Source organism: Podarcis liolepis (genome assembly GCF_965112155.1).
Source record: "Podarcis liolepis genome assembly, chromosome: 6".
NCBI classification, from domain to species: domain Eukaryota; kingdom Metazoa; phylum Chordata; class Lepidosauria; order Squamata; family Lacertidae; genus Podarcis; species Podarcis liolepis.
Genome location: NC_139559.1, coordinates 32,585,483 through 32,610,532, shown reverse-complemented (window position 1 = coordinate 32,610,532; position 25,050 = coordinate 32,585,483). Strand labels below are relative to the sequence as shown.

At 44.8% G+C, this 25,050-nt stretch overlaps 1 protein-coding gene across 1 annotated transcript in view; it reads left to right on the top strand.

Annotated features, from left to right (window-relative positions):
- LGR6 (leucine rich repeat containing G protein-coupled receptor 6) overlaps nucleotides 1–25,050 on the top strand; it is a 147,598-nt gene that overhangs the window by 94,169 nt on the left and 28,379 nt on the right. The window contains exon 6 of the mRNA XM_083508556.1: nucleotides 798–869. Coding sequence (XP_083364682.1) covers nucleotides 798–869 — 72 coding nt within the window. The remainder of the gene's footprint in view (nucleotides 1–797; nucleotides 870–25,050) is intronic.

Here is a 25,050-nt window from a genome sequence, read left to right as displayed (position 1 = left end):
GGAACTTACATCACACAGAGTCCTCTTTACCAGTTGTATTTCTATGATCCAAGTATCTGCCTATCAGCAAAGAAGGGGTACTAGCCCCTTCTCATGCTAGCTAGCAAGAATATGCATTTGTTAGGTTTGTCTGCTAATCTCCCACATCCTCTCCTTGAGGGGAGTCCAACATCCTCAGGTATTTTCCAAAGCCCCGGGACTACCATTGACCACTAGATCTCTGTGGTTCACCTTAAGCCTGCTATCTCTGGGCAGTGGGGAGGTAGGGTTGCCATATTTCAAAATGTGAAAATCTGGACAGAAAAGTTGTTGAGCCTTTGTGGGGGGTGGGGGTGGGGAGGCATGCAGAGGAGATGGGAGTGAAGAGACCTCCAAGCTTGATTATGTCCCAAGTGACATCAGCAGAAGCACGACAGCAACATCATCTGAGTACAGCATGGGGAGAGCTTGAAAATTAGCCAGTTTGGACCCCATCCAAATTCAGGACAGATTAGCTAATTTTATGAGCACACAGTCTGAAACCAGATAGGGGAGTCTCCCCCATCAGTAGTCATGATGACTGGGGCCTATTGCATACAGATAACAACTGAGTGCGCTCCCTTCCAATGATCCCTATTAATTTTGAATATATTCAGTTGTCTGCCATGTTCATGAGTGCTTTGGGAACTCGTGAACACTTGTCTAGGGTCACCTTGCCCTTGGCAGCATTTAGCTTTCAGTGTTCTTATAGGCAACAAAATGGGGAAAAAATCTGTTTGCTGATGTTGGGAATCTAAGGATCTCCTTTCTCTCTGCAGACACCTGCATAATAACCACATCCGCAGCCTCGGAACCCACGGCTTTGAAGGACTCCACAGCTTGGAAACTCTGTAAGTTGTTTCCTTTTCCTTTGTACCTAGCACTAAATCATCCATCCTGAAAGAGTGGGACAGTCACGCTCTGTGTATGTGTTCCGTCTCTCTGCAGGAGGATCTAGAAAGGCTTGATCTCTTCAGCTATTGCATCCTAGAGCCAGGGGCATAGCTAACTGCTCCGACACCTGGAGCAGCGGGGGCCAGGCAATCCGCCCACAGGGGCAGGGTGAGCTGTGCATGAGGGCACCATGGCGATCCATGCATGGGAGCGCCGTGGCGATCTGCCCCGTGGCGCGGCGCAGCAATCGACCTAGGGGAGTGGTGTGGCGAGCTGCCACACAGCGTCTGCCTGGCGAACGCAACCCCCATGCTGCCATTTCAGGCAGTGCAGGGCCCCGAGCCACCACGTCACTCCCAGGAGAGACGCATGGCTCGGGCGCACTGCAGGCCAGGCCCTGCGGTAAGTGCTGCCCTGAGGTGTTCCATTTTGTCACCCCCCTCAAGGATGACGCCCTGGGCAGACCACACCACCCTCACCCCCTTCCTATGCCCCTGCCTCGAGCTGAGCTAGGAAAAGGCTACCTTTCTGGCACTCGTGTCTCTTTTTTTCTGGATATATTATCAGCACTGGAGGAATCAGAAAAGTTCAATAAGTCAGTGGTGAAACTTTTTCAGGCAAAGCTACATAACAGACTTTCTTACACCCAGAGGGCCATGCCAGCCTACGAAGTTGGGGGGAGGGGGGATTGGAGGAGAGGTGAGTAAGGAAATGTCTTTGTAGGTATTTAAACTGAGGTTTTTGCAAGCCCTCTATTTGAATGCTTGCAAAAAATACCTGGCTGGGTGCTCACAAGGCATGCTCTGCTGCTACCTACCGCTTCTCCTGCTCTCTAAGGGCCTGGAAGCCTATCTGGGTCAGGTCATGGACTTTATGCACTATGGAAAGAGATGGAGAAATGTGCTGGGCAGTGTGGGACAACAGTTGCTTGATGCAACATCATGTAACCTCCCCGCAAACAGATCAGAATGAATGCTCAATATTATCCACAGTTGTCTTATCTCCATGCAAACATCTCAGGATCAATGCTCAAGGAACAGGTTTTGTGAAAGGAACCTGGAACTATCAGTCTCAGAATCGCCAGAAGGAAATAGCTGATGCTATTTGCATTATTTCCACCTTATCCCTGCTAGAAATGATGTAAATTACTTCGGTCTCTCAGTGAAGATTCTGAGGTTGGCCATCACAGTACCATCCTTTTCAGGTAAATATATTCTGTCATGGCTTGGGAAGTGCCCACTACAATATCCTGCCCTGATAAGTTGCTGGACCATTGAAGAACAAGAGCAACTGGTGTGGTGGGACAGACAAATGGGGCCTTGCCTAACTACTGTGATGGAAACAGCTTTCTTTTTTATATGATGACCTAGTAAAAAATAACAGACGAGATAAATCAGCATTCCAAACATGAAACTAAGAGGCTCTTGCCCTTAGTTGTCCAGAGACCTTTGCATCCACTCCAGTAAAACAGTTATTGACTTTAATGATGGAATCAAACTGTCAAAAGAACAAGAAGGACAAAATGGGGAAAGAGCCAGTAAAAGAGAACGAAACTCTATCCCAGCATAAAAGTGTCATTCAAGGAGATAAAGCTGCCACCAAGATGTGAAATTCTGCCAAGGATGTCTGTTATCCCCAGAAGCTCGGAGCTAGGAATTAGGAAGAGGCAATATGAGAAAATATGTTTTCCAGACAATAGTATATATAATATGCTCCATTCCTAGAGCCTCCATTTAGGAAGGGGAGAAAGATAATAATAATAATAATAATAATAATAATAATAATAATAATAATAATAATAATAATAATAATAATAATAATGTACCCCGCCCACCCATCTGGCTGGGTTGCCCCAGCCACTCTGGGCAGCTTCCAACACACATAAAAATAATAATAAAAAACATCAAGCATTAATAGTAACAGTCTGATCCAGACTTGGAGGCTACAGTCTCTTCCTTGTATGGCAGGAAAATGTACTATGCACATGATCTAAGTCTGTGCACATCATGTGTAACATTTCAAAATATATCTTGGAGTGAAGTTCTTGGATCACACAATACAGCCCCTTGGGGTGTCAAAATGTATAGCGCCCAGAAGACAGAGTGTGTGTGTGTGTGTGTGTGTGTGTGTGTGTGTGTTGACAGCAGTGTTATTTACGTGGGATGACTTACATCAGGAAAAATCTTTAGGCTGAAAGTCCTAAAGATGGTGGTATCTGTGCTTCAGTTCAGTCCCATCAAATCAAAGCAAGGACAATCCAAGAGCATTACTTATACCATAGTGCAATGGGGGAACCCTTATACTTAGCCACAACATTGTATTTTAAATTGTTGTAACCTACTCTGGGACCTTAGGGTAAAGGGTGTATAATAACAACAACAACATTTCACACCATTGTTCCATATATATTTTCATTAATGCAGATCCAAATTCTGGTGTTTATAAAAGTCACAAAGAAAATAATGTCTAAGATGCAAAGGTTCCTTGTGTGATACGTTGTTATATTTTCACATATCCCTCTATTTCATATTTCTTTATTATTATGTGTAAACACTTCCTCAAAAAGGTGGATCAGCACAGTGTCTGTGATTGCCACTCATTTCAGTGGCCATTATAATATTGCTAGGATTGTGCTTCTGAAATTCAGAAGACTTGTAGGGCTCAAATTCAGTGATTTCTATCAATATGGTAAGGGGCCATATTGCTATCACAGTGAATTGGCCCAGTTCACATGTGCAGGCAGTGATATGAGTGGACACACTGGTCCTAGTACAGTTCTTTGGGAGACTCCATTGTTTGCTTCTTACTGTTCTCCATTTTGTAAGTGAACCATTTATTCCAACCCTCTGCTTCCTGTTCTTTAACCATTCCTCAAACTCCATGACTCCTTAATTTACAGAGGGGCCTTCAGTACAGAGCTTTCCCAAAACAAAATCCAGCCACACCATGTCCACCAGGTCAGCCCTATCTACATGTACATTGACAGTTCTGAAAGGCTAGTTGGGCAGGGCTGCCTTCTGTGGAAGCCATGTTGATTTTCCTCAGCAAGGCTTGTTAATGTGTTTAACAATTCTGACTTTAATAATTTCTTCCAATTTACCTGGAACAGAAGTTACGCTGACAGATCAGTAATTTTCCAGATCCCCTTAGGATTAATTAAAAAACAAAACAAAAAAAATGGTGTTAACTTTGGCTGCCTTCCAATCTTCTGGTAAATAATAATAATAATAATAATAATAATTTATTATTTGTACCCCGCCCATCTGGCTGGGTTTCCCCAGCCACTCTGGGCGGCTTCCACAGAAACCAAAAAACGCTAAAATATCATACATTAAAAGCTTCCCTGAATAGGGCCGCCTTAAGATGTTTTCTGAATGTCAGGTAGTTGTCCATCACCTTGACATCCGATGGGAGGGCATTCCACAGGGCGGGCGCCACCACCGAAAAGGCCCTCTGCCTGGTTCCCTGTAGCTTCGCTTCTCGCAATGAGGGAACCGCCCGAAGGCCCTCGGCGCTGGACCTCAGCGTCCGGGCAGAATGATGGGGGTGGAGACGCTCCTTCAGGTATACTGGGCCGAAGCCGTTTAGGGCTTTAAAGGTCAACACCAACACTTTGGATTGTGCTCGGAAACGTACTGGGAGCCAATGTAGGTCTTTCAAGACCGGTGTTATGTGGTCTCGGCGGCCGCCCCCAGTCACCAGTCTAGCTGCCGCATTCTGGATTAGCTGTAGTTTCCGAGTCACCTTCAAAGGTAGCCCCACGTAGAGCGCATTGCAGTAGTCCAAGCGGGAGATAACTAGAGCATGCACCACTCTGGCCAAACAGTCAGCGGGCAGGTAGGGTCTTAGCCTGCGTACCAGGTGGAGTTGGTAAACAGCTGCCCTGGATACAGAATTGACCTGTGCCTCCATGGACAGCTGTGAGTCCAAAATGACTCCCAGGCTACGCACCTGGTCCTTCAGGGGCACAGTTACCCCATTCAGGACCAGGGAGTCCTCCACACCAGCCCGCCCCCTGTCCCCCAAGAACAGTACTTCTGTCTTGTCAGGATTCAACTTCAATCCATTAGCCGCCATCCATCCTCCAACCGCCTCCAGGCACTCACACAGGACCTTCACCGCCTTCACTGGTTCTGATTTGAAAGAAAGGTAGAGCTGGGTATCATCTGCATATTGATGGACACCCAGTCCAAACCCCCTGATGATCTCTCCCAGCGGCTTCATATAGATGTTAAAAAGCATGGGGGAGAGGACGGAACCCTGAGGCACCCCACAAGTGAGGGCCCAGGGGTCTGAACACTCATCCCCCACCACCACTTTCTGAACACGGCCCAGGAGAAAGGAGCGAAACCACTGTATAACAGTGCCCCCAGCTCCCAACCCCTCTAGACGGTCCAGAAGGATGTTATGGTCGATTGTATCAAAGGCCGCTGAGAGATCCAGCAGAACTAGGAAACAACTCTCACCTTTGTCCCTAGCTCGCCGGAGATCATCAACCAGTGCGACCAAGGCAGTTTCAGTCCCATGATGAGGCCTGAACCCTGATTGGAAGGGATCCAAATGGTCCGCATCCTCCAGGCGTGCCTGGAGTTGTTCAGCAACCACATGCTCAATCACCTTGCCCAAGAATGGAAGATTTGAGACTGGGCGATAGTTGGCCATACTGGCCGGGTCTAAAGATGGTTTTTTAAGAAGCGGTTTAATGACCGCCTCTTTCAGCGGATCTGGGAATGTTCCCTCACAGAGGGAAGTATTCACCACCCCGCAGAGCCCATCGCCCAGCCCTTCCCGGCTAGCTTTTATAAGCCAGGATGGGCAAGGATCAAGGAGACAGGTGGTTGGTTTCACTCGTCCAAGCAGCCTGTCCACATCCTCGGGGGTAACGGATTGAAATTGATTCCATGCAACTTGACCAGACAGGGCTCTAGCACTCTCCCGCCCCAGCCCTGCTCCCACGGTGGTGTCTAGCTCCTTCCGAATATGAGTGATTTTATCTGCAAAAAACTTTGCAAAATCGTTGCAGGAGATCTTGGGGTCTTTACAAGGCCCCGATGGTAAAGGTGGTTCTGTTAAATTGCGGACCACCTGAAAGAGTCTCCTGCTACTATTTTCTGCAGATGCAATAGAGGCGGTGAAGAAAGTCTTCTTCGCCGTCGCTATCGCCACTTGGTAGGCTCGACGTTGAGCTCTAACCTGTGTCCGGTCAGATTCAGAGTGAGTTTTCTGCCACCGACGCTCTAGCCGTCTCAGCGATTGTTTCATCGCCCTCAGCTCCGAAGAAAACCACGGGGCTGTCCGGGCTCCATGCAATCGGAGAGGGCGCTTCGGAGCCAGACAGTCGATAGCCCTGGTTAACTCCGCATTCCAGCGGGCCACCAGGGAATCAGCTGAAAGGCCATCAACATGGGATAAAGCATCCCCTACCACTCTCTGGAAACCATTTGGATCCATTAAGTGGCGGGGGCGGACCATCCGAATTGGTCCCACCTCCCTGCAGAGGGGAAGGGTCGCGGAGAAGTCCAGTTGCACCAGGAAGTGATCTGACCATGGCACTTCTTTGGTTTCATTTTTACTTAGTGTCAGATCACCCACGTCGCTAGAGGTGAATACCAGGTCTAAGGCATGTCCATGACTATGAGTTGGGCCCAACTTATTCAGGGACAGCCCCATGGAGGCCATGCTTTCCACGAAGTCCCGAGCGGCCCCTTGTAAGGTCGTGTCGGCGTGGATGTTAAAATCCCCTAGGACAACCAAACTAGGTGTCTCCAGGAGAACCTCCGCCACGACCTGAAGCAGCTCGGACAGGGAATCCTTGGTGCAGCGGGGAGGTCGGTACACCAAAAGGAATCCTGTACTGCCCCTATTGCCCAACTTCCAGAACATGCACTCAGAAAACTGGGTCTTCCCAGTAGGACGCCTGGTGCAGACTAATGACTTCCTAAAAATCACTGCAACCCCCCCTCCCCGCCCACATGACCTGGGTTGCTGTGCGTAAGAGAAACCTGGTGGGCAAGCGGCAGCAAGGACGGGCCCATCTGTCTCATTCAACCAGGTCTCTGTCACACAAGCCAGGTCAAATCCTCCATCCACAATCAGGTCGTGGATGGCAGTGGTTTTATTCACCATTGACCTGGCATTACACAGCAACACCTTCAGGTTATGTGGGTTTCCCCTGTTGATTCCAGTATCCATCTGGTCAAGGCCAGACCCGGAGGCAGGGATAGTCTTCAAACAACGACTAAACCTGCCTCCTCGGTAATGACATGGTCTGGTCTTAGCGTAACTCCGCCTCCTGCCCATGATCACCGAGATCGGATGTCCCAGTGCTTCCCCCCCTGTGGAACTTGTCCCAGCCATCGTGTTGGCTGGGGCCTCACTCCCAGGCAGCCCTGATCCCACCCCTTAAAAACAAAACACAAACTATACAGAACCAATAAAACAACAGAAAACAAAAACAGAACAATTACACTAAAATTAATCCCCAACCAAATATCCATTACACCCACCCACCCCCAGCAAGAGAAAAAAGGAAAAAAAGAAATACAAATTTAAATTGCCACCGACTGCTTGAGGACATTTTAAAACACATTGGAACAGGGAAGCAATTGCAGAACACTTCCCAGCTTCCCCAAGAGTTTGTTCCAAATAAGGGCATGGGCCACGCCCCCTGGGCCAGTTGGAGAAGGCCCTGGAAGGGAGCAGGCCCTGCAGTCCTCACCCAGCCGATGGTCCGAGGCTTCCCTGCAGCAGGAGTCCCTTTATAGCCGGGAGAAAGGGCCTGGGCCACGCCCCCTGGGCCAGTTGGAAAAGGCCCTGGAAGGGAGCAGGCCCTGCAGTCCTCACCCAGCCGATGGTCCGAGGCTTCCCTGCAGCAGGAGTCCCTTTATAGCCGGGAGAAAAGGCCTGGGCCACGCCCCCTGGGCCAGTTGGAAAAGGCCCTGGAAGGGAGCAGGCCCTGCAGTCCTCACCCAGCCGATGGTCCGAGGCTTCCCTGCAGCAGGAGTCCCTTTATAGCCGGGAGAAAAGGCCTGGGCCACGCCCCCTGGGCCAGTTGGAAAAGGCCCTGGAAGGGAGCAGGCCCTGCAGTCCTCACCCAGCCGATGGTCCGAGGCTTCCCTGCAGCAGGAGTCCCTTTATAGCCGGGAGAAAGGGCCTGGGCCATGCCCCCTGGGCCAGTTGGAAAAGGCCCTGGAAGGGAGCAGGCCCTACAGTCCTCACCCAGCCGATGGTCCGAGGCTTCCCTGCAGCAGGAGTCCCTTTATAGCCGGGAGAAAGGGCCTGGGCCACGCCCCCTGGGCCAGTTGGAGAAGGCCCTGGAAGGGAGCAGGCCCTGCAGTCCTCACCCAGCCGATGGTCCGAGGCTTCCCTGCAGCAGGAGTCCCTTTATAGCCGGGAGAAAGGGCCTGGGCCACGCCCCCTGGGCCAGTTGGAGAAGGCCCTGGAAGGGAGCAGGCCCTGCAGTCCTCACCCAGCCGAGGGTGATTTTCATGATGCTGTATACTTTTCTTAAAAGATCAGCAATTTAGTATTTGAGATATTTAAGACTTTTAAAATAAATGCCATCTGGCCTCAGTTGTCCATAGACCTCTCTATTTACCCAGTTTGCTTTAACAACAGAATCAAGTCATATAAAGAACAACAACTAAGGAGAGAAAAAGAGATTTTCTAATTTGCAATTTTTAGATTAGCTCTAAACCTTGTTCACCTCCTTAGATGCCCTCTCTGAGAACAATGGTACATGTGTGGGCATCTCCAACATCTTCCAATTACATGAAAGGCCAGCACAGAGAAGAAATTCATTTATCTTCTGTACCATTGCCCAGTGTTCCTTTACTACTCCCTTCACCTCTTGGTTGCCATCTAAAAGTCTTACTGCCCCTGGTTGGCTGGCTGGTTGGTTGGTTGGTTGGTTGGTTGCTTACTTCTCACATTACTTAAGAAGGAAGGTTTGTTAGTTGCTTTGTGTCATTAGTAATTTGCTCCTTAAATTCCTTCTTTGCTTTCCTTTATCAATTTACAGTGTGCTCTTTCAAAATTTTCCTCTGTTGCTAAAATACACAGTCATCCACCATACCTTGCCTCCTTGCCCCCCAGTTTGTCATAACCTGCATATACATTTGCCCAAAGGTGATGATGATCTTTGGCACCCATTATCACAATATTTTCCCTTTTGGCTGCCTGCCTGATTTCTATCTATCTCAAGATCAACACTAGAATTTTGGATTGGGGTGGGGGGAGGCACAAGAGCATAACCCCGGTTACTTTAGCTTAGAACTCTATCCATCATGATTCTATGACTGTGGGTGAAGTTCTTTCTCCTAAGGCTTCCTTGGATTTTATGTCCACGGATAACTGTATCCTACTGATCCACTGTGCCTCCAATATTCCCATTATATTCATGTTCTCCTTTTATTACTAGGCATTGTAACATGAAAACCAGCCAAACATCTCATAGCAAAAATCACAAGCAAAGAAGATATCCTGAGGAGGAGGGTGGGAAAGGTGTTTATATGGCAATGCTCAAAGCCTCAGAGCTAAAATGATGAGCAACCTGGATTAGACAAATTCATGAAGGATACAGCTATAGCTACCTTCCATTATGACTATGTTCTACCTCCACTGTCAGGGGAAGTAGGCTTCTGAATACCAGTTGCAGGGAATTAGAATTGGGGAGAGTGTTCTTGCAGTCCTGTCCAGCTTTCCATAGGTACAGACGCTTCAGGTTACAGATGCTCCAGGTTACAGACTCCGCTAACCCAGAAATAGTACCTCGGGTTAAGAACTTTGCTTCAGGATGAGAACAGAAATTGTGCTCCGGCGGCGCAGCAGCAGTGGGAGGCCTCATTAGCTAAAGTGGTGCTTCAGGTTAAGAACAGTTTCAGGTTAAGAACGGACCTCAGAATGAATTAAGTTCTTAACCCGAGGTACCACTGTATCTATTTAGCTACAGTGAGACCAGGCTAGATGGGCATTGGGCCTGATCCGACAGGGCTCTCTCTATGTTCTCCACTATTTCTATGTGATTAAAAAAGTAAAGGTAAAGGACCCCTGACAGTTAAGCCCGGTCACGAATGACTCTGTTGTTGCGGTGCTCATCTCGCTTTACTGGCCGAGGGAGCTGATGTTTGTCTGCAGGCAGTTTTTCCGGGTCATGTGGCCAGCATGACTAAGCTGCTTCTGGCAAAACCAGAGCAGTGCACGCAAACACCATTTACTTTCCTGCTGGAGCGGTACCTGTTTATCTACTTGCACTTTGACGTGCTTTCGAACTGCTAGGCTGGCAGGAGCTGAGACCGAGCAACGGGAGCTAACCCCGTCGCGGGGATTCAAACCGCCGACCTTCTGATCGGCAAGCCCTAGGCTCTGTGGTTTAGACCACACCTGTCCTCAGTTTGAGGGCACAGAGCGCTGAGATAATCATCCCTAAGGGACAGGGGTGTTGCTAGGTACGTTGCTAACACATAGTGCAGACTCCTGTCTTGAAGCACCCTTGTTGCCTGTAAAGAATATGTGGTTTGGCATTGCTCTTTACCTGGGAGGGATACATATTGCACATTTTAAAAGGGTCCACATCCCACAAGTTGTGAATGAAGCAGGTGCTGGAACATGGCGGCAGTGGTGAATGCTTGACGTGTAGCCAAGCTGCAGTGAGATCCCTTTCCCACCACCCATTGCTCTTGTGCAACTAATTGGCAAGCCATCTCCCCCTCTAGCAATCTCTGATGTTGCCACCAAGTCATCTCCTCTCCTGTGAGATTACAGGAAGAAATAAGGAAACCTCCGTGTTCGTTCTCTTTTGTGCGGTTTGGCAGGTTTCCTTTGGAAGTCATTAGGGAGCCTAGCCAGTTCACCTAGGGATAGAAGACACAATGCAGGCATGCAAAGGAGAAACCGAAGCACCCCAAGGGCACCCCAAGGGCACAGAGCCAGGCTTTATTCCGGAAAGCTGATTGATATGAGCATGTTTTTGAAACGGCTTGCCGGGGCTTTTACCGAAACTGACATTAAATCTCAGGAGTTCAAGCTATCATATGAAATGCTGTGCAAATAACAGAGGAATAGTCACGGGAATTAACCTAAAGGAGACGCCAAGCTTTATGGGTCCAGGACTGAAGGCAGTGATGAATGGAGGAGAATGTGGCTCTCCGGAAAAGTAAAAGAAGGAAGCTTCTGTTAAAGGGTTTGGGGTTTGTTTGGGTTTTCGGTAAAAATTGCAATAAGAGGGGGAAATGGAATAAAAGGAAATGGCATACTGTAGGTAAAGGGACCCCTGACCATTAGGTCCAGTCGTGACCGACTCTGGGGTTGCAGTGCTCATCTCGCTTTACTGGCCAAGGGAGCCGGCGTACAGCTCATGACTGTACCACAGTCATGTGGCCAGCATGACTAAGCCGCTTCTGGCGAACCAGAGCAGTGCACGGAAACACCGTTTACCTTCTCGCCGGAGTGGTACCTATTTATCTACTTGCACTTTTGGCATGCTTTCGAACTGCTAGGTTGGCAGAAGCAGGGACCGAGCAATGGGAGCTCACCCCTCCCATTCGAACCGCCGACCTTCTGATCGACAAGTCCTAGGCTCACAATAGCAGGTTCAGTGAACAGAGATCTTCCCGCCATAGGCACTGATGGTCAAGCCATGAATATTGCTGCATTGCATATACCCTTCAAGCTTATCTATCCAGCCCTCGGGGCTCTTCCCCAGCCACACCTCCTGAAGGCCATGCTTTGCTGCCTCCTTGAGCTTTTCTGCCTGATTGAAATATGTCCTTGAACTCTGACAATGCCTCTTGCTTCCCTGGACGGAGCAGAGAGGTGTGTTTGCGCATCTGAAGAAACTCGCCTAGGGCAGGGGTCAGCAAACTTTTTCAGCAGGGGGCCAGTCCACTGTCCCTCAGACCTTGTGGGGAGCTGGACTATATTTTTTTGGGGGGGGATCAAGAATTCCTTTGCCCCACAAATAACCCAGAAATGCATTTTAAATAAAAGCACATATTCTACTCATGTAAAAACACCAGGCAGGCCCCACAAATAACCCAGAGATGCATTTTAAATAAAAGAAAACATTCTACTCATGTAAAAACACAATGATTCCCGGATCATCCGCAGGCCAGACTTAGAAGGCAATTGAGCTGGATCCACCCCCCAGGCCTTAGTTTGCCTACCATGGCCTAGGGTATGAAGACAGAATTTACATTCATTGCTCAGCTTACCTTTGACTCTGGCATGCCCATCACAGAGGACATGTGGCCCTCAGAAGATTGCCCAGGAGGAATTAGAGAGCTCGGATTGAAGAAGGTTCCCCAAACCATAGCTATGGGTTCACCCTCTGTCTAACAAGCAAGAAGAAACTTGCCTTCTCACTCCAGATAGTACATTCATGCTAAAGTGATCTGCCTTATTTTTATGAGCTCCAAACTCTTGCACTCCTAAGGCTTCTTCCTAACCTCTTTTCAGTCTTGGCCTCACCACTGCACGGGTGTCTGTTCTTTCAGCCCTGTCAATTCAGCTGTTAGGCTCTCCTAGTGGGACAGAAAGTTCTACCTGAGGCAGGAGCAAGGTGTGCTCGTTTGTGTGGGGCAGGGATGGACTGTTGATTCTTAAGGAGACAGCACCCTCTTAAGGATGTTCTAATAACTGATATATCTAAGATCATGGATGTCATAACAACTTAGCACACTCCACTGTGTGTGAGGTACACTTTTCAAAAGCATAACATGAACTTTCCTCTTTCTGAACTGAGAGAATAAAAATCGAGAGGGGCAGAACAAAGCAAAAGCTGTGCCAATCCTGATGGCTCAGTTATGTTGAAACATGTGATTATCAGTTTATTACACACCGTGCTTTTTTCTTTTAAAAAAATGTTTAGGGGTACTCTCATTTTCCTACTCATACTGAAATACTGCCCTTCAATAAGGCCAAAATTAGATTCACAAAATGTTTAGGGGTATGCATACCCCTGCATCTCCCCCAGAAGAAAAGCACTGATTACACATCATTGGCAATAACAGGACTTCAATTGGGCTGCAGTCCAGATTTAAGTGGGTTATGAAGTAAGCTATGCTGAGACATATTAAAACAGTATTAAATGTTCAAAATGGGTTAATTATAGGTAATGTCCCTATTTTCTGAGGGGTGTTGGAGAGTATGCGTATGCCCTCTGATTAATGTTTGGGGTACATTTGGTTTAGGGTGCTTTTAATGTAAATGTTATTTCCCGTGATGTTATAAATATTGGCAAAATGTTGCAACTAGAGCAAAATTAAAATTTCGCACTATTTTAAAGTTTGAGGAAATGTCATAATCTTAATTTGAAACATTTTCAAATAGTGCTTCTGAACTTTATCTTTGAGGGGACACTTTTCTCTACTTTTGCATATATTTAAAAGCCTCAAGATCGAATAACATCCATTATCAGAAATGTTTAAAAATGAATTAGAATATCGATTTGAATTTTTGTTTTATTTAAAAAAATAGGGGAATCTGCTTGAGAATTAATTTTTCTCAGCTGAAGTTCAAAGTGAGCTAAGAAAGAAAAGGGACAGTAGCCCAAGAAATCAGCAATCAAAGGCACATTATCTGTTCAGATGACTCTGAGGAAGTAGCACGAAGCTGAGCAAAGTCACATAATAGGCTAACATGACAAGTGCAACTTTTCACTGACTACTAAGACTGTCAGTCTTTGTTTCATTCACCTGTCTACTTTCACCCAGTTGCATTCACAGAAACTTTGCTTCCTCAAAATGCTTTGTCGTCAAGTCAGATGCATTTAGTACTTTGAAGCTCAGGGTATTCTTCTTCAAACCTGGGGCAATAAGAAGATAAGAAGAGGCTGCAGAATCAGGCCAGTGTCCTGTCTAGTCCAGCATCCTATCCACACAGTGGCCATCCAGATACCTTTTGGGAACTCAAAAACAGAACCCAAGCACAATAAGTCTCACCCCTATTGCAGGTTCCAGCAAGTGGCTTTACAAAGGATACTGCCACCAACCTTGACTTATGGCCATTGTGGCTTGTAGCCACTGATAGCATTATCCTACATGAATTTGTCTAATCCTGCATGAATTTGTCTAATCCTGTTTTCCTAGAATCATGGAATCGTAGATTTGTAGAGGTGGAAATGCCCCAAAGGATCACCTAGTCCAACCCCCTGGGATGCAGGAATCACAGCTAAAGAATCACTGACCTCCCTGAATACCTTGGCGTAAGCCCTGTTAAAAACAGTGGAGCTTACTTCATGTATACAATTGCACTAGTTGCTATATTTGTGAAATTTAAAAGAACAAGCTTTTAAATCAAATCAACTAAGCTTTACTTAGAGTAGACTCACTGACATTACTGAAGATGATGAGGTTAGGTCCATTCATTTCAATAAGTTTGCTCTGAGTAAATACCATTAAATGTCTTTGTTTTATTTAAGCAATAATTATAAGAGGAGATGCAAATTGTTGCAAACCAAGACACTTAAGTTTATTTGAGTTTTTTACCAACTGAAAAAAATAAGAGGTGGCATTGACGCTGAAAATGGAAAGCATCAACATTTACAGAACAATAGGTCGGTTTTGGGATTTATAAACAGTATGTAGACTTCAGGGTTATCGTAGAAACAGGAAACATATTTCTGAGGGAAAGCTGCAAAAATAAACATCCTTGTGATTAAGGAGCAGCAATATATTTGGATATTCAACAGAAGTACCTTTGGCTCGTAATATATTATTGAAAATAATATCATAACTTGCTTCTCTCATTGGAATAAGTATGTGAAAGACTCATAGGTTCTTATTCTGATCCATCACTTTGAGCTTCATGAACTTCAGAAAACAAAACATTGTAATTTAAAACAAACTTCTCATTTCTGTTCACTTGTTACTTTTTATCTTGATTTTGTGTGTGTATTTCCAAGCATTCAGCAGTATCTTTCACTTGATACAGAAGGGCCAGGCTACCATATCCAGGGGAGCGATATGCTTCCCAGATTGCACTCCTAAATTAAATACCTGAAGCTGTTCTGTGAATTGAGGACTTTTCCAACACCAAGTTCAACGAGTTTGTTTGTTCAGTTTAGTCAAACGCAGTAACGTGCTGACATCACTAACACTATTATCTTTGAATCTTGGATCCAAGAAATTTGGAGCAGTGTAAATTGGCTAGATAATAATAATAATAATAAAAATGCAGGAATTTTGCATTAATCTGACAAAAAGAACATTTCAATATGGGCTCCTCAATTTTCCTCAATTTTCCTATTTTTGTATTTAATCGAGAAAATATTGAGATGTTTGTGAATACTTTCGAATTATTTCTCCTGATGTTTTACATATCTGCTTCAAAGACAGGTGATTTGCTTAGGATACACTAAACCTGCATGGTTTTTGAACCACACAGCAGAATGTAGCCCACAACTCATGTCCTGTGGCTTGCTAGATGACCATCTAAAACTGTTTTTGACATTTCCGGCAAGCAGCAACAACAACCACAACAGGAAGTTTACCAAGCCCCTTGCTGATTGACAAGTCAGTGGGTTACAAGTTGTGGAGGCCTGACATGGATGACAAAGACCCATGAAAACATAAGAAGTCCAAAGGTGCATATCGATTCCAGCTTCCTTTTCTCACAGTGGCTAACCAGAAGCCTGAGGGATGCCCATAGGCAAGCCATGAGCACAAATAGCACTCAATTCACTGTTACTTCTTGACTGAAGCTAGTCAATCGGGACACAGGAATGCTTTTGCAATATAATGAACAACCTGTATAAATATTAATACAACCACTGTAGTAACCTTATTCTATCACTGTAATCCTATATTCTATGTAATTAGAAAGACCTAAAATTGAAAATCCGTCTTTGTTGAATGACCAGAAAGCCCCCCCCCCCCCAAGTCACTTTTCAAGTTCACTGATTAGGTCCAAAGCCAGCATTATCCATTTACGCAGACTCTAATTCTGTAGCAAGGTTATTTTTCTGGTATGAAAACATACCGCTAAATGAGACATACACAAATGTGTACCTGATGATAAGTCAGATAAGAAGCTTTTGAATGGATCAGTTTATGACTAATTTCAATTAGAATGGCAGTAGCGCTATGCGCTTTGGCAGTGTACAGGAATAAGCTGTGGGGAGCTGGCTGTGAAGACAAAGAGAACATTTTGTTTTTAACCAATTAATCTGTTTTGAAAAAGTTGCACACTCGAGGTATTTAAAGCCTGGAGCACTGGCAGCAGTCTTGTATGCAGTTTGAAGTCCCATTACGCAAGCAATCCTGTAGCATATAATGTAACCAAAAAGTGGGTGGTATGGCAGAATTCCCTACCGATCTCAAGATCATGGCTTCTATTGCCTGGGAATTGTATCTTGGCTGGAATCAAGTGTCATCACATGACAGTGATTGCAGTCTGGACACGTATCATTTATGGTATGTTATTTTTTTCCTAATCTTAGCTTTCCCTTTACAGTATCAGATACAAGCTGTTTAAGTGTGATGTTCTTGTAATGCTTGTTCCTCTAAATTGCACATGCAGGTTCGGAATTGGATGTGTCTGTTTATATTATAAAGAGACAATACACTGTACCCAAATATAAAATGAAAGCTGAGCTGAAGTTTCAGCTTTCCTCTCCCCTCCCCCCACTTCTGTAGGAAATGTTTATTCTCACTGAAAAAATATGGGGATCAATAGATGATGTAGTCATATTTTTTTTGAAGTTTTATGTTGGTTTTTAATTTAATTTAATTTAATAATAACTTTAAAACATATATATAGTCCAAAACATGGTTGCCAAAGTTTACATACATACACACATAGATAATGTTATTTGTATGCTGTCTTTCCATAGTTCAAATCATGCACAAGGTGAAACATGAAAAAAGCGTGCATACTTACAGTAAAACAAAAGTAGCCATAAACAATAAGTAAAACATAAAAAAAACACAATCAAATTGCACAATTTCAACATAAATAATAAAAAATCTAAAATAAGAATGCAGCTTTCCTCTTAAGAGCTGGAGTTAGCGAGAGACTGAGGGAAGCTGGAGTAATGAGTGTATGGAATAAGAGCAAGAAGATGAGGAGGAAATGGGAACTAGAGAATGGGTGCAGATCTAGGAAGACTGGAATGGTACATGGGTAGAAATCTGAGAAAGGAAAAAAGCATACTATAATACCAGAAACGCAAGAGGCTAGAAGTAGATTCTGCTCTGACTGTCTGGCCTGTGCCAGTTCTCCAGTTTTTCTAAGCATTGTGAATTGAGCAGGATTAATCCATCCACTTAAGGTACAGTTCAATAGGCCTTTCCAGAGGTCATATCCTGGAGTATAAAATGCCAGCCACTGAATGTGAATCTGATTAAACTTTTTATAGTTTCTGACCCCGGGATATGAGCTGTGAAAGAATGTGTTTGTTGTTTGGTAACTGATAGAATTTGACAGATGCTCATGGAATGTAATTTTTGTTTTGCTTATGGTTTTAAGGTCTAAAAGAATTAACTGCTGTTTGAACTTTCATGGTGCATAATGTCTATGTTTCAAATGTGAACCAGGGTCACATTAGAAATCCTTGATAAACTAAAGGGATTTAGCAAATGTGCATATTCTGTAGTTATTCCCAGTTGTCTTACACATACTTCATCATCTGCCCTATTATTTGTGCAGTTTCTGACAGAGGTTTGCATGTACCAGTTTAAGCTTCATTTTCCCCTGACCCCTACCCACTTTTTGTATGAATGGCATGACATTCCAATTGGAACTGCCACAATTCCACCCTTCTATTCCTAATTTCCAGTTTCTGCTGCCTTTAGCTCAGTGTTGTTCTACTCTCTTGACAAGGACAGGCAATCAATTTCCATGGGTCTCTGGGGCAATTTGGCTCAGTCATCTCCATCACTTGCCTCCATCACCTTGCTGACAGCTTTCATGCTAATGGTGGCATCATGTCATGTGCTTTAAATGTATACTGTGGATCTGTAATTTGTAGGCAACTGTCCTCCTGTCTCAGAGGAAGGGGGAATCTCATGCTTTTGAGAGGGAGGAAAGTACAGTGGAAGCCAGAGCAATACCTAAAGCTCTTCATGGTCTTTCTGCTTATTCCTGTCCTATTGTTTTCAATGTCAACTTCTTCTCCTTGCTGTCTTAGAAAGGACAGCTTTAATGTACAACCTATTCTAGATTCACCTATTCATTCCACAATGCTCTCCAAACCATAAAATGAAGTTGGATTTGTCTTTACTGCCAACACAGAAATCTGCAGACTTTCATATGGTACTTTCCATAATTCATACCGGCACCTAGCCAACGAAGTCACTCTGGGTGTTTCTGGTAAAACATTCACAGCTATTACATCATTAAAAAGCGCCCACGAGGTTGCTTTAATGGCATACTATCATTTTACCAATATGGAAAGGGAGCACCATTCATACAAAATAAGTAAATAAATTGTAGAGGTGCATAGCAGAGGTGCATTCAGATCTACTCTTGGTTTCCTAATCTATGTCTATCATTCTGAGCATCACCCAATTATGTGGAATTAGTCCCCTTGGGGTTTTTTCCCCCTCTGTAGCTGCAGCCCCGGTGTTCTCTCTCACTCATACAAATTCTTCCTGAATCTGTATAGTGAAGGACCCCCCAGGAGAGTCCAGCTCCCGAAGGCCTACTTTTAGCTTGTTAAATAAATTCAGCCCAAATTGAAACCATATTGAATCCAGAAGCTTCCTCGGCTACAGAACAGACAGCTGAGAACAAACACTTTCCAGAAGCATTAAAGAAAAGGAGCTTAGTGTGAGGGGAAGGCCTGGGGGGATTGAGGAGACAGCTGAGTTTTGATCCTATGAAGTGACACTAACATCTTCTCAGGAACAGTGTGGTCACATTCTATGATCATCCTAGGTTTGGGGAGTTAAGAGAAGGGGTGAGCTCTCAGTGTTAAGCTATCTGGGATTCACTGGTTGCAACGTATAGCTAAATGCTCTGTCCTGACAAAGCCTGACCACTAGCAGTTGTCCCACTTCCCAGCAAAAAAATCTAAATTTATGGTACCATTTTTGTCAGCAGTGACTCATTTTCCATATGAAGAGGAAAAGCTGATGATACAGGTAAACCACAATCAAAATCTGTTATGTACTGAAGTTCTCACCCTGGGCCAGCAGGGGGATACTGTAGATAGTTATGCAAATGAAGGATCGAAAGTGACATTCAGTGATTGGATAGTTTTAGAAAGTTGCTACAGTAACGTTGTACTGGAGCTCTATATAAGCAGGCTGACTGTTCTGGCCTCTGAATAAAGAAGAGTTGTTTGAAGAATCGCTGTGTCGTCTGATATGTTCACCCACAACTTAACACTAACCATCTTTCTTTGGGATCAATTTATTTGAGAAGTACACAGGGATTTCTTTCAATTTCTTGTATGAACAAGGCACTCTTCACTAACCTGTCATGCTGAGGTTTATCACATTATGACATAAGAGTGATACCATTTCACTATGGAGAATGTATAGCAAAAATATCATTTAAAAATTATTTAATTCAAGGGGGAGTTGTTATCCCAGGATAGCAAGCCTGGAATACCAACTTCTAAAACTTAGCTATGTAAAAACAACTTCAGAGTCAAAGCAGATTCCCATGTAACTGCATGCAAAATTTCCTGGGAAATCTTAGCCGGAATGGATTCTTGCTGATTTGACTTGAGCTAAATTTCTGTAATGTTTAACTCCATGAGCCTTCTCCCCATTCCCAGTTATACCTCACATTTTGCACTCTTTGAATGTGGCACTCACCCATAATATTTGCACTGCCCAGATGTGGGCACATGCCCACTCCAAAAAAGGTGGGCAGCCAAAATTATTGGAAAATATCAGCTAGCGATGTAGAAATAACGCCCTAGCAAAATGTCTGGAAGTGCTATGGACCCTTTTTCTGCTTTCTTGGGCAACAACTGTCACAGAGTTACAGCAGCAGTCCGAATTACTGGAAGGGGCTGGAAACAGTATGAAACTAAACAGAAAATTTCCAGCTCCAATTTCTGATCTTACTGCATCTGTAGGTTTATTAGCTGCAAATTTGTGGTGTTCTGTGGAAGAGTTTATGGTTCCATATAGGTTTTTCCCCCCCTTGGCTTCCTAGGCAGAACCACTAATAGCCTCTAAGAGGCAGAAAATTGAGCTGAGGCTATCTGTTTTCGTCTCTCTCACTCTCCGGCCCCTCAAGAGTTATTATTAGTTCCAGGCTGTGTGTCATTGGTTCAAACAAATCACTCTGGCAGGCCTGTCTGGCAGTCATCATTTTGCTACTGTCGATTTACTTTTACTCTTAAATAAACATTGATCGAGGTGTTCTAAATATGGGTCCATGGAAGCTCTCTAGAACAATAACAAGTTCAGTTAGCCTGCTGCTTTTCCAGGAGACCAGGCGGAGTTTTAAGAGGTTCCTCTTTTAAAAGCAGGAATAGGTGAAAAACCTGAACTGGCAGCTCTGAATGTGGTTAAGCGAGTAAGGGTTTTATAGCCGTACCCCTCACACCCATTTCCCTCACCCACCTTTGGCAGAAGACTGAGCTTCAAGAAAGACCATTAACATGGACAAGAGACTCTTTTCATATACAGTGGTACCTCGGGTTAAGTACTTAATTCGTTCCGGAGGTCCGTACTTAACCTGAAACTGTTCTTAACCTGAAGCACCACTTTAGCTAATGGGGCCTCCTGCTGCTGCCACTCCGCCGGAGCACAATTTCTGTTCTCATCCTGAAGCAAAGTTCTTAACCTGAAGCAATATTTCTGGGTTAGCAGAGTCTGTAACCTGAAGCATATGTAACCTGAAGCATATGTAACCTGAGGTACCACTGTACCAGTTTATATCTATTTGGAGTCCTCTGGAGCGACGCAGAATGTAGTGTTGCTATTGTTTGCCAATTTTCGGGGGGGGGGATTATTTTAGTTTTATAGAATTACATGAACATTCTCTCGTTGGAGCTATTAAGCAAGGGAGTGCTCATCCAGCAATATTTTATTTTATTTTTAAGTAAGGAAGACATGAGCAAGTCCTGTCAGGGAGTTTGGCTACTCAACATAATGAATGTCCCAGGCACAGTCCCAGTTGGTGGGTCACACAACGCTTTCCAAACTGCAGTTGTGTTATAAATTATAGTGCTGGCCAGAGAGAAAACTGTGTTTTCCCAACAATGATACAGCATTCTTCCAGGCAGGGACATAATGGGCCATTCGGCTATTGCAAACAGGTTGTTGACAACAGGTTGTTGTATGTTTTTTATAATGGATTTCCAAAGAAAGTGGGGTTAAATGGGGGCAGAGGAAACACGTTGTTTGGATGCCCACAAAGGCATGTGGACTCTGTGACAATGCAGTTCTAAGTGCTGTGAAAATGCAGCATCCACCAAGACAACTAGAGCCGTTGCATCAAAAAAAGTTCTTGGTATAACATTCTGTTTTTCCCATGATGTTGACCATTGACTATACAGTGGTGGTGGTGGTTGTTGAGTCGTTTAGTCGTGGCCGATTCTTCATGACCCCATGGACCAGAGCACGCCAGGCATTCCTGTCTTCCACTGCCTCCCGCAGTTTGGTCAGACTCATGTTTGTAGCTTCGAGAACACTGTCCAACCATCTCGTCCTCTGTTGTCCCCTTCTCCTTGTGCCCTCCATCTTTCCCAACATCAGGGTCTTTTCCAGGGAGTCTTCTCTTCTCATGAGATGGCCAAAGTATCAGAGCCTCAGCTTAATGATCTGTCCTTCCAGTGACCACTCAGGGCTGATTTCCTTAAGAATGGATGCGTTTGATCTTCTTGCAGTCCATGGGACTCTCAAGAGTTTCCTCCAGCACCAAAATTCAAAAGCATCAATTCTTCGGCGATCAGCCTTCTTGATGGTCCAGCTCTCACTTCCATACATCACTACTGGGAAAACCATGGCCTTAACTATACAGACCTTTGTTGGCAAGGTGATGTCTCTGATTTTAAAGATGCTGTCTAGGTTTGCCATCGCCTTTCTCCCAAGGAGCAGGCGTCTTTTAATTTCGTGACTGCTGTCACCATCTGCAGTGATCATGGAGCCCAAGAAAGTAAAATCTCTCACTGCCTCCATTTCTTCCCCTTCTATTTGCCAGGAGGTGATGGGCCCAGTGGCCATGATCTTCGTTTTTTTGATGTTGAGCTTCAGACCATATTTTGCGCTCTCCTCTTTCACCCTCATTAAAAGGTTCTTTAATTCCTCTCCACTTTCTGCCATCAAGGTTGTATCATCTGCATATCTGAGGTTGTTGATATTTATTCCGGCGATCCTAATTCCAGCTTGGGATTCATCCAGCCCAGCCTTTCGCATGATGAATTCTGCATATAAGTTAAATAAGCAGGGAAACAATATACAGCCTTGCCGTACTCCTTTCCCAATTTTGAACCAATCTAGTTCTAACTGTAGCTTCTTGTCCCACATAGAGATTTCTCAGGAGACAGATGAGGTGATCAGGCACTCCCATTTCTATACAGTGGTACCTCGGGTTAAGAACTTTTTTTGTTCTGGAGATCTGTTCTTAACTTGAAACTGTTCTTAACCTGAGGTACCACTTTAGCTAATGGGGCCTCCCACTGCTGCCACCTGAGGTAAAGTTCTTAACCCAAGGTACTATTTCTGGGTTAGCGGAGTTTGTAACCTGAAGCATCTGTAACCTGAAGTGTCTGTCACTTGCTGCATTTTAAGATGCTAATGGATTCACAGCCTTAGTATATTCTGCAGCCCGAAGTTTTCTCACCTTAGTGCAAATATTTTTCCCTGTTTTGTTTTGTCTGATTTGGATTTGAATAGCCCCATGGACAGAAAGGTGGTCTAAAAGCTAAGCCAGGCCACTTCACAATCTTGTTTGATGACTCTTTCTCCATATTTAGCAATTTAGACGAAATGTTTTGGGGAGGGTTATGGCTATATGGTTGCAATTATGCAAATACATCCCAAAGATTTGCTCCAGGACACTGATGGGAAAGCTGGAAATGAAATAGTAACTCACCAATGCTAACATAATGTCATCTTTTGTGACATTACACTGATGCTGCAGCTAGAACACTTCGTCCTAAGCATTTATTTGTTGGCCCAGAAAGCCTCTAGACTGGCCTATAAAGAACTCTTATAGAATTGTTTTGCTATAAGGAATGGCCTTGTCAAGCTATCACCTACGCAGGACTAGTTAAAAAATGGAGTAAATCAAGATAGACTTTTCCATTGCAGATGAGGTTGGAGCTTGTGTCAGCCTTATCTGATCCTTCCAAACTCTGTTCTCAGTACCAGAGCTTTACCCTGAGTATAGCTTATGCAGTAAGAATAGGTTCTGAGTGCATATTCCTCAACAATGAGTAAATAAAGAGAATGCTGGAGAAGGGTGTCTAGCTCTGAGGGAGTTGTTGCAGACCCACTCGCAGTGCACCCCACCCCACAGGTGAAGGCAGTAAGCAATGATAGGTGGAACAATCCTGACACAACTTTATGGGGTTAAAAATTGGTCACAACCTTTTCAGTCACAGATGTAGGTAGGCTTAGACTTAGACTTTGGCTGTGTATCCACTATCAGCCTCCCAGGGGAAGGCTGAAGTTTGTACAGGGTTGTGCCTGAATTATGGGCCAGCTCAAGACACAGGTCAGCTAAGCTGATACTCCCCAGACCTCTACTGGAAGCCCGAAGGCCCTTTGGCTTCCCGCTTGGCTTCAGGACAGAAACTTCCACTCAGACCCCTCTACCAGGGCACCCTGAGATCACACCTGCTTGATGTCAGGGTGATGAACCAAATCACGCAGAACTGGACTAAAGATTCCACCCAATGCCTTGTCTGCCGAAAGTTGTGACAATTCTTATGAGGAATGCAAGAAAGAAAGAAAAAACCAACAGGCCTGATTTGTTTGCAAGCAAATTCAAATACAGCGACCATTTGAATCACAGCAAGGTCTTTATATAAGGTGCCTCAAGAACAGCATATGGGGTGGATGGGCTGCTCTTCTGCTGGCCATGCTGCCGATCTCCAGCGAAGCCGGCTGTTACCCTTTGACGCCAGACCAGAGTGAAGACTTGCTGCAGTCTTCAGCCAATGCCCCACCCCTTGCCAAGGCTGATTGGGCAAAAATTCAAAATTATTGGGCAGGGAATTCCAGGATCCCTTGCAGCCATCTAAGGAGGATCCCAATGGTTGGCCACAAGGCCGAAAGAATTTTTCTCCTCCGGTGGGGGGTGGGGTGGGAAGGGAATCATGATGGGCCTCAACCACTGCCCACCCCAAAACTGGGTAAGTGGCCCTTTCTGGTCAGGCGTGAGCTCCTGCGTCTCTTTTTGTAGAAATTAAGCACTGAAGTAGTCTAGTGGAAACTAAAGTATTATTCTGAAGGAAATCTTAAGTCCTAAATTGGTAGCAAAGCTATATTGCAAAGGTTTGTCAAGCAGCTCTTTCATATTTTGCCTTGCTCAGTGCTAGCATTCCTAAGAGCAAGCTCTAAGAAAGGGCTTTTGTGCGTCTCAGTTCATTTGCATTTTGGTCTAACTTTTGCCCCTCTAGCAAGTGCATTCCCAAACAGAGTTCAGGAATGGCACCCCTATTCAGAGGGATCTGATGAAAAATACAGTCATTTTCTCTCTGCCAAGCAGAAACTGAGAGGTTATCCAGATAGGCTCTCAACATAAGTGAAGAATGCCAATGCTTATTCGGAAAGAGCTATTCTTGTATGTGCTTGCATGCTGCTTGATATGCAGTCAAAAATTACAACTGTCAATTAAAGCCTGTGAAAGTGCTTGGAAGAGCAACTGAAAAAGCAAATGAGCGGCTTACGTTTTACTAATTATATTAGCTATCAATTGATGTTTTGTTTTTACTAGTTCTAACATGGATCATGTCAAAAATTGCCAGACTTTTCATGTTCATGGGAGAGGCTGCTTGGAGGACTAGACCGTCAAAATGGAAATATTATATTTCACAATTCCCCACCCTGCATTCAGAGGAATTCCATTAGTTATGGAAATTTTGATCTAAGCAAGCGCTATATCAACAATTGCAACCCAATACAGTCATCCCTTTAAAGGCGCCTCCAGACTTTTGAGTGGGATTCAATCACATATTGGCAAACTCAGGTTGTGCAATTACAGTGGGAAGATCTTGTGCAAGGAACCTAC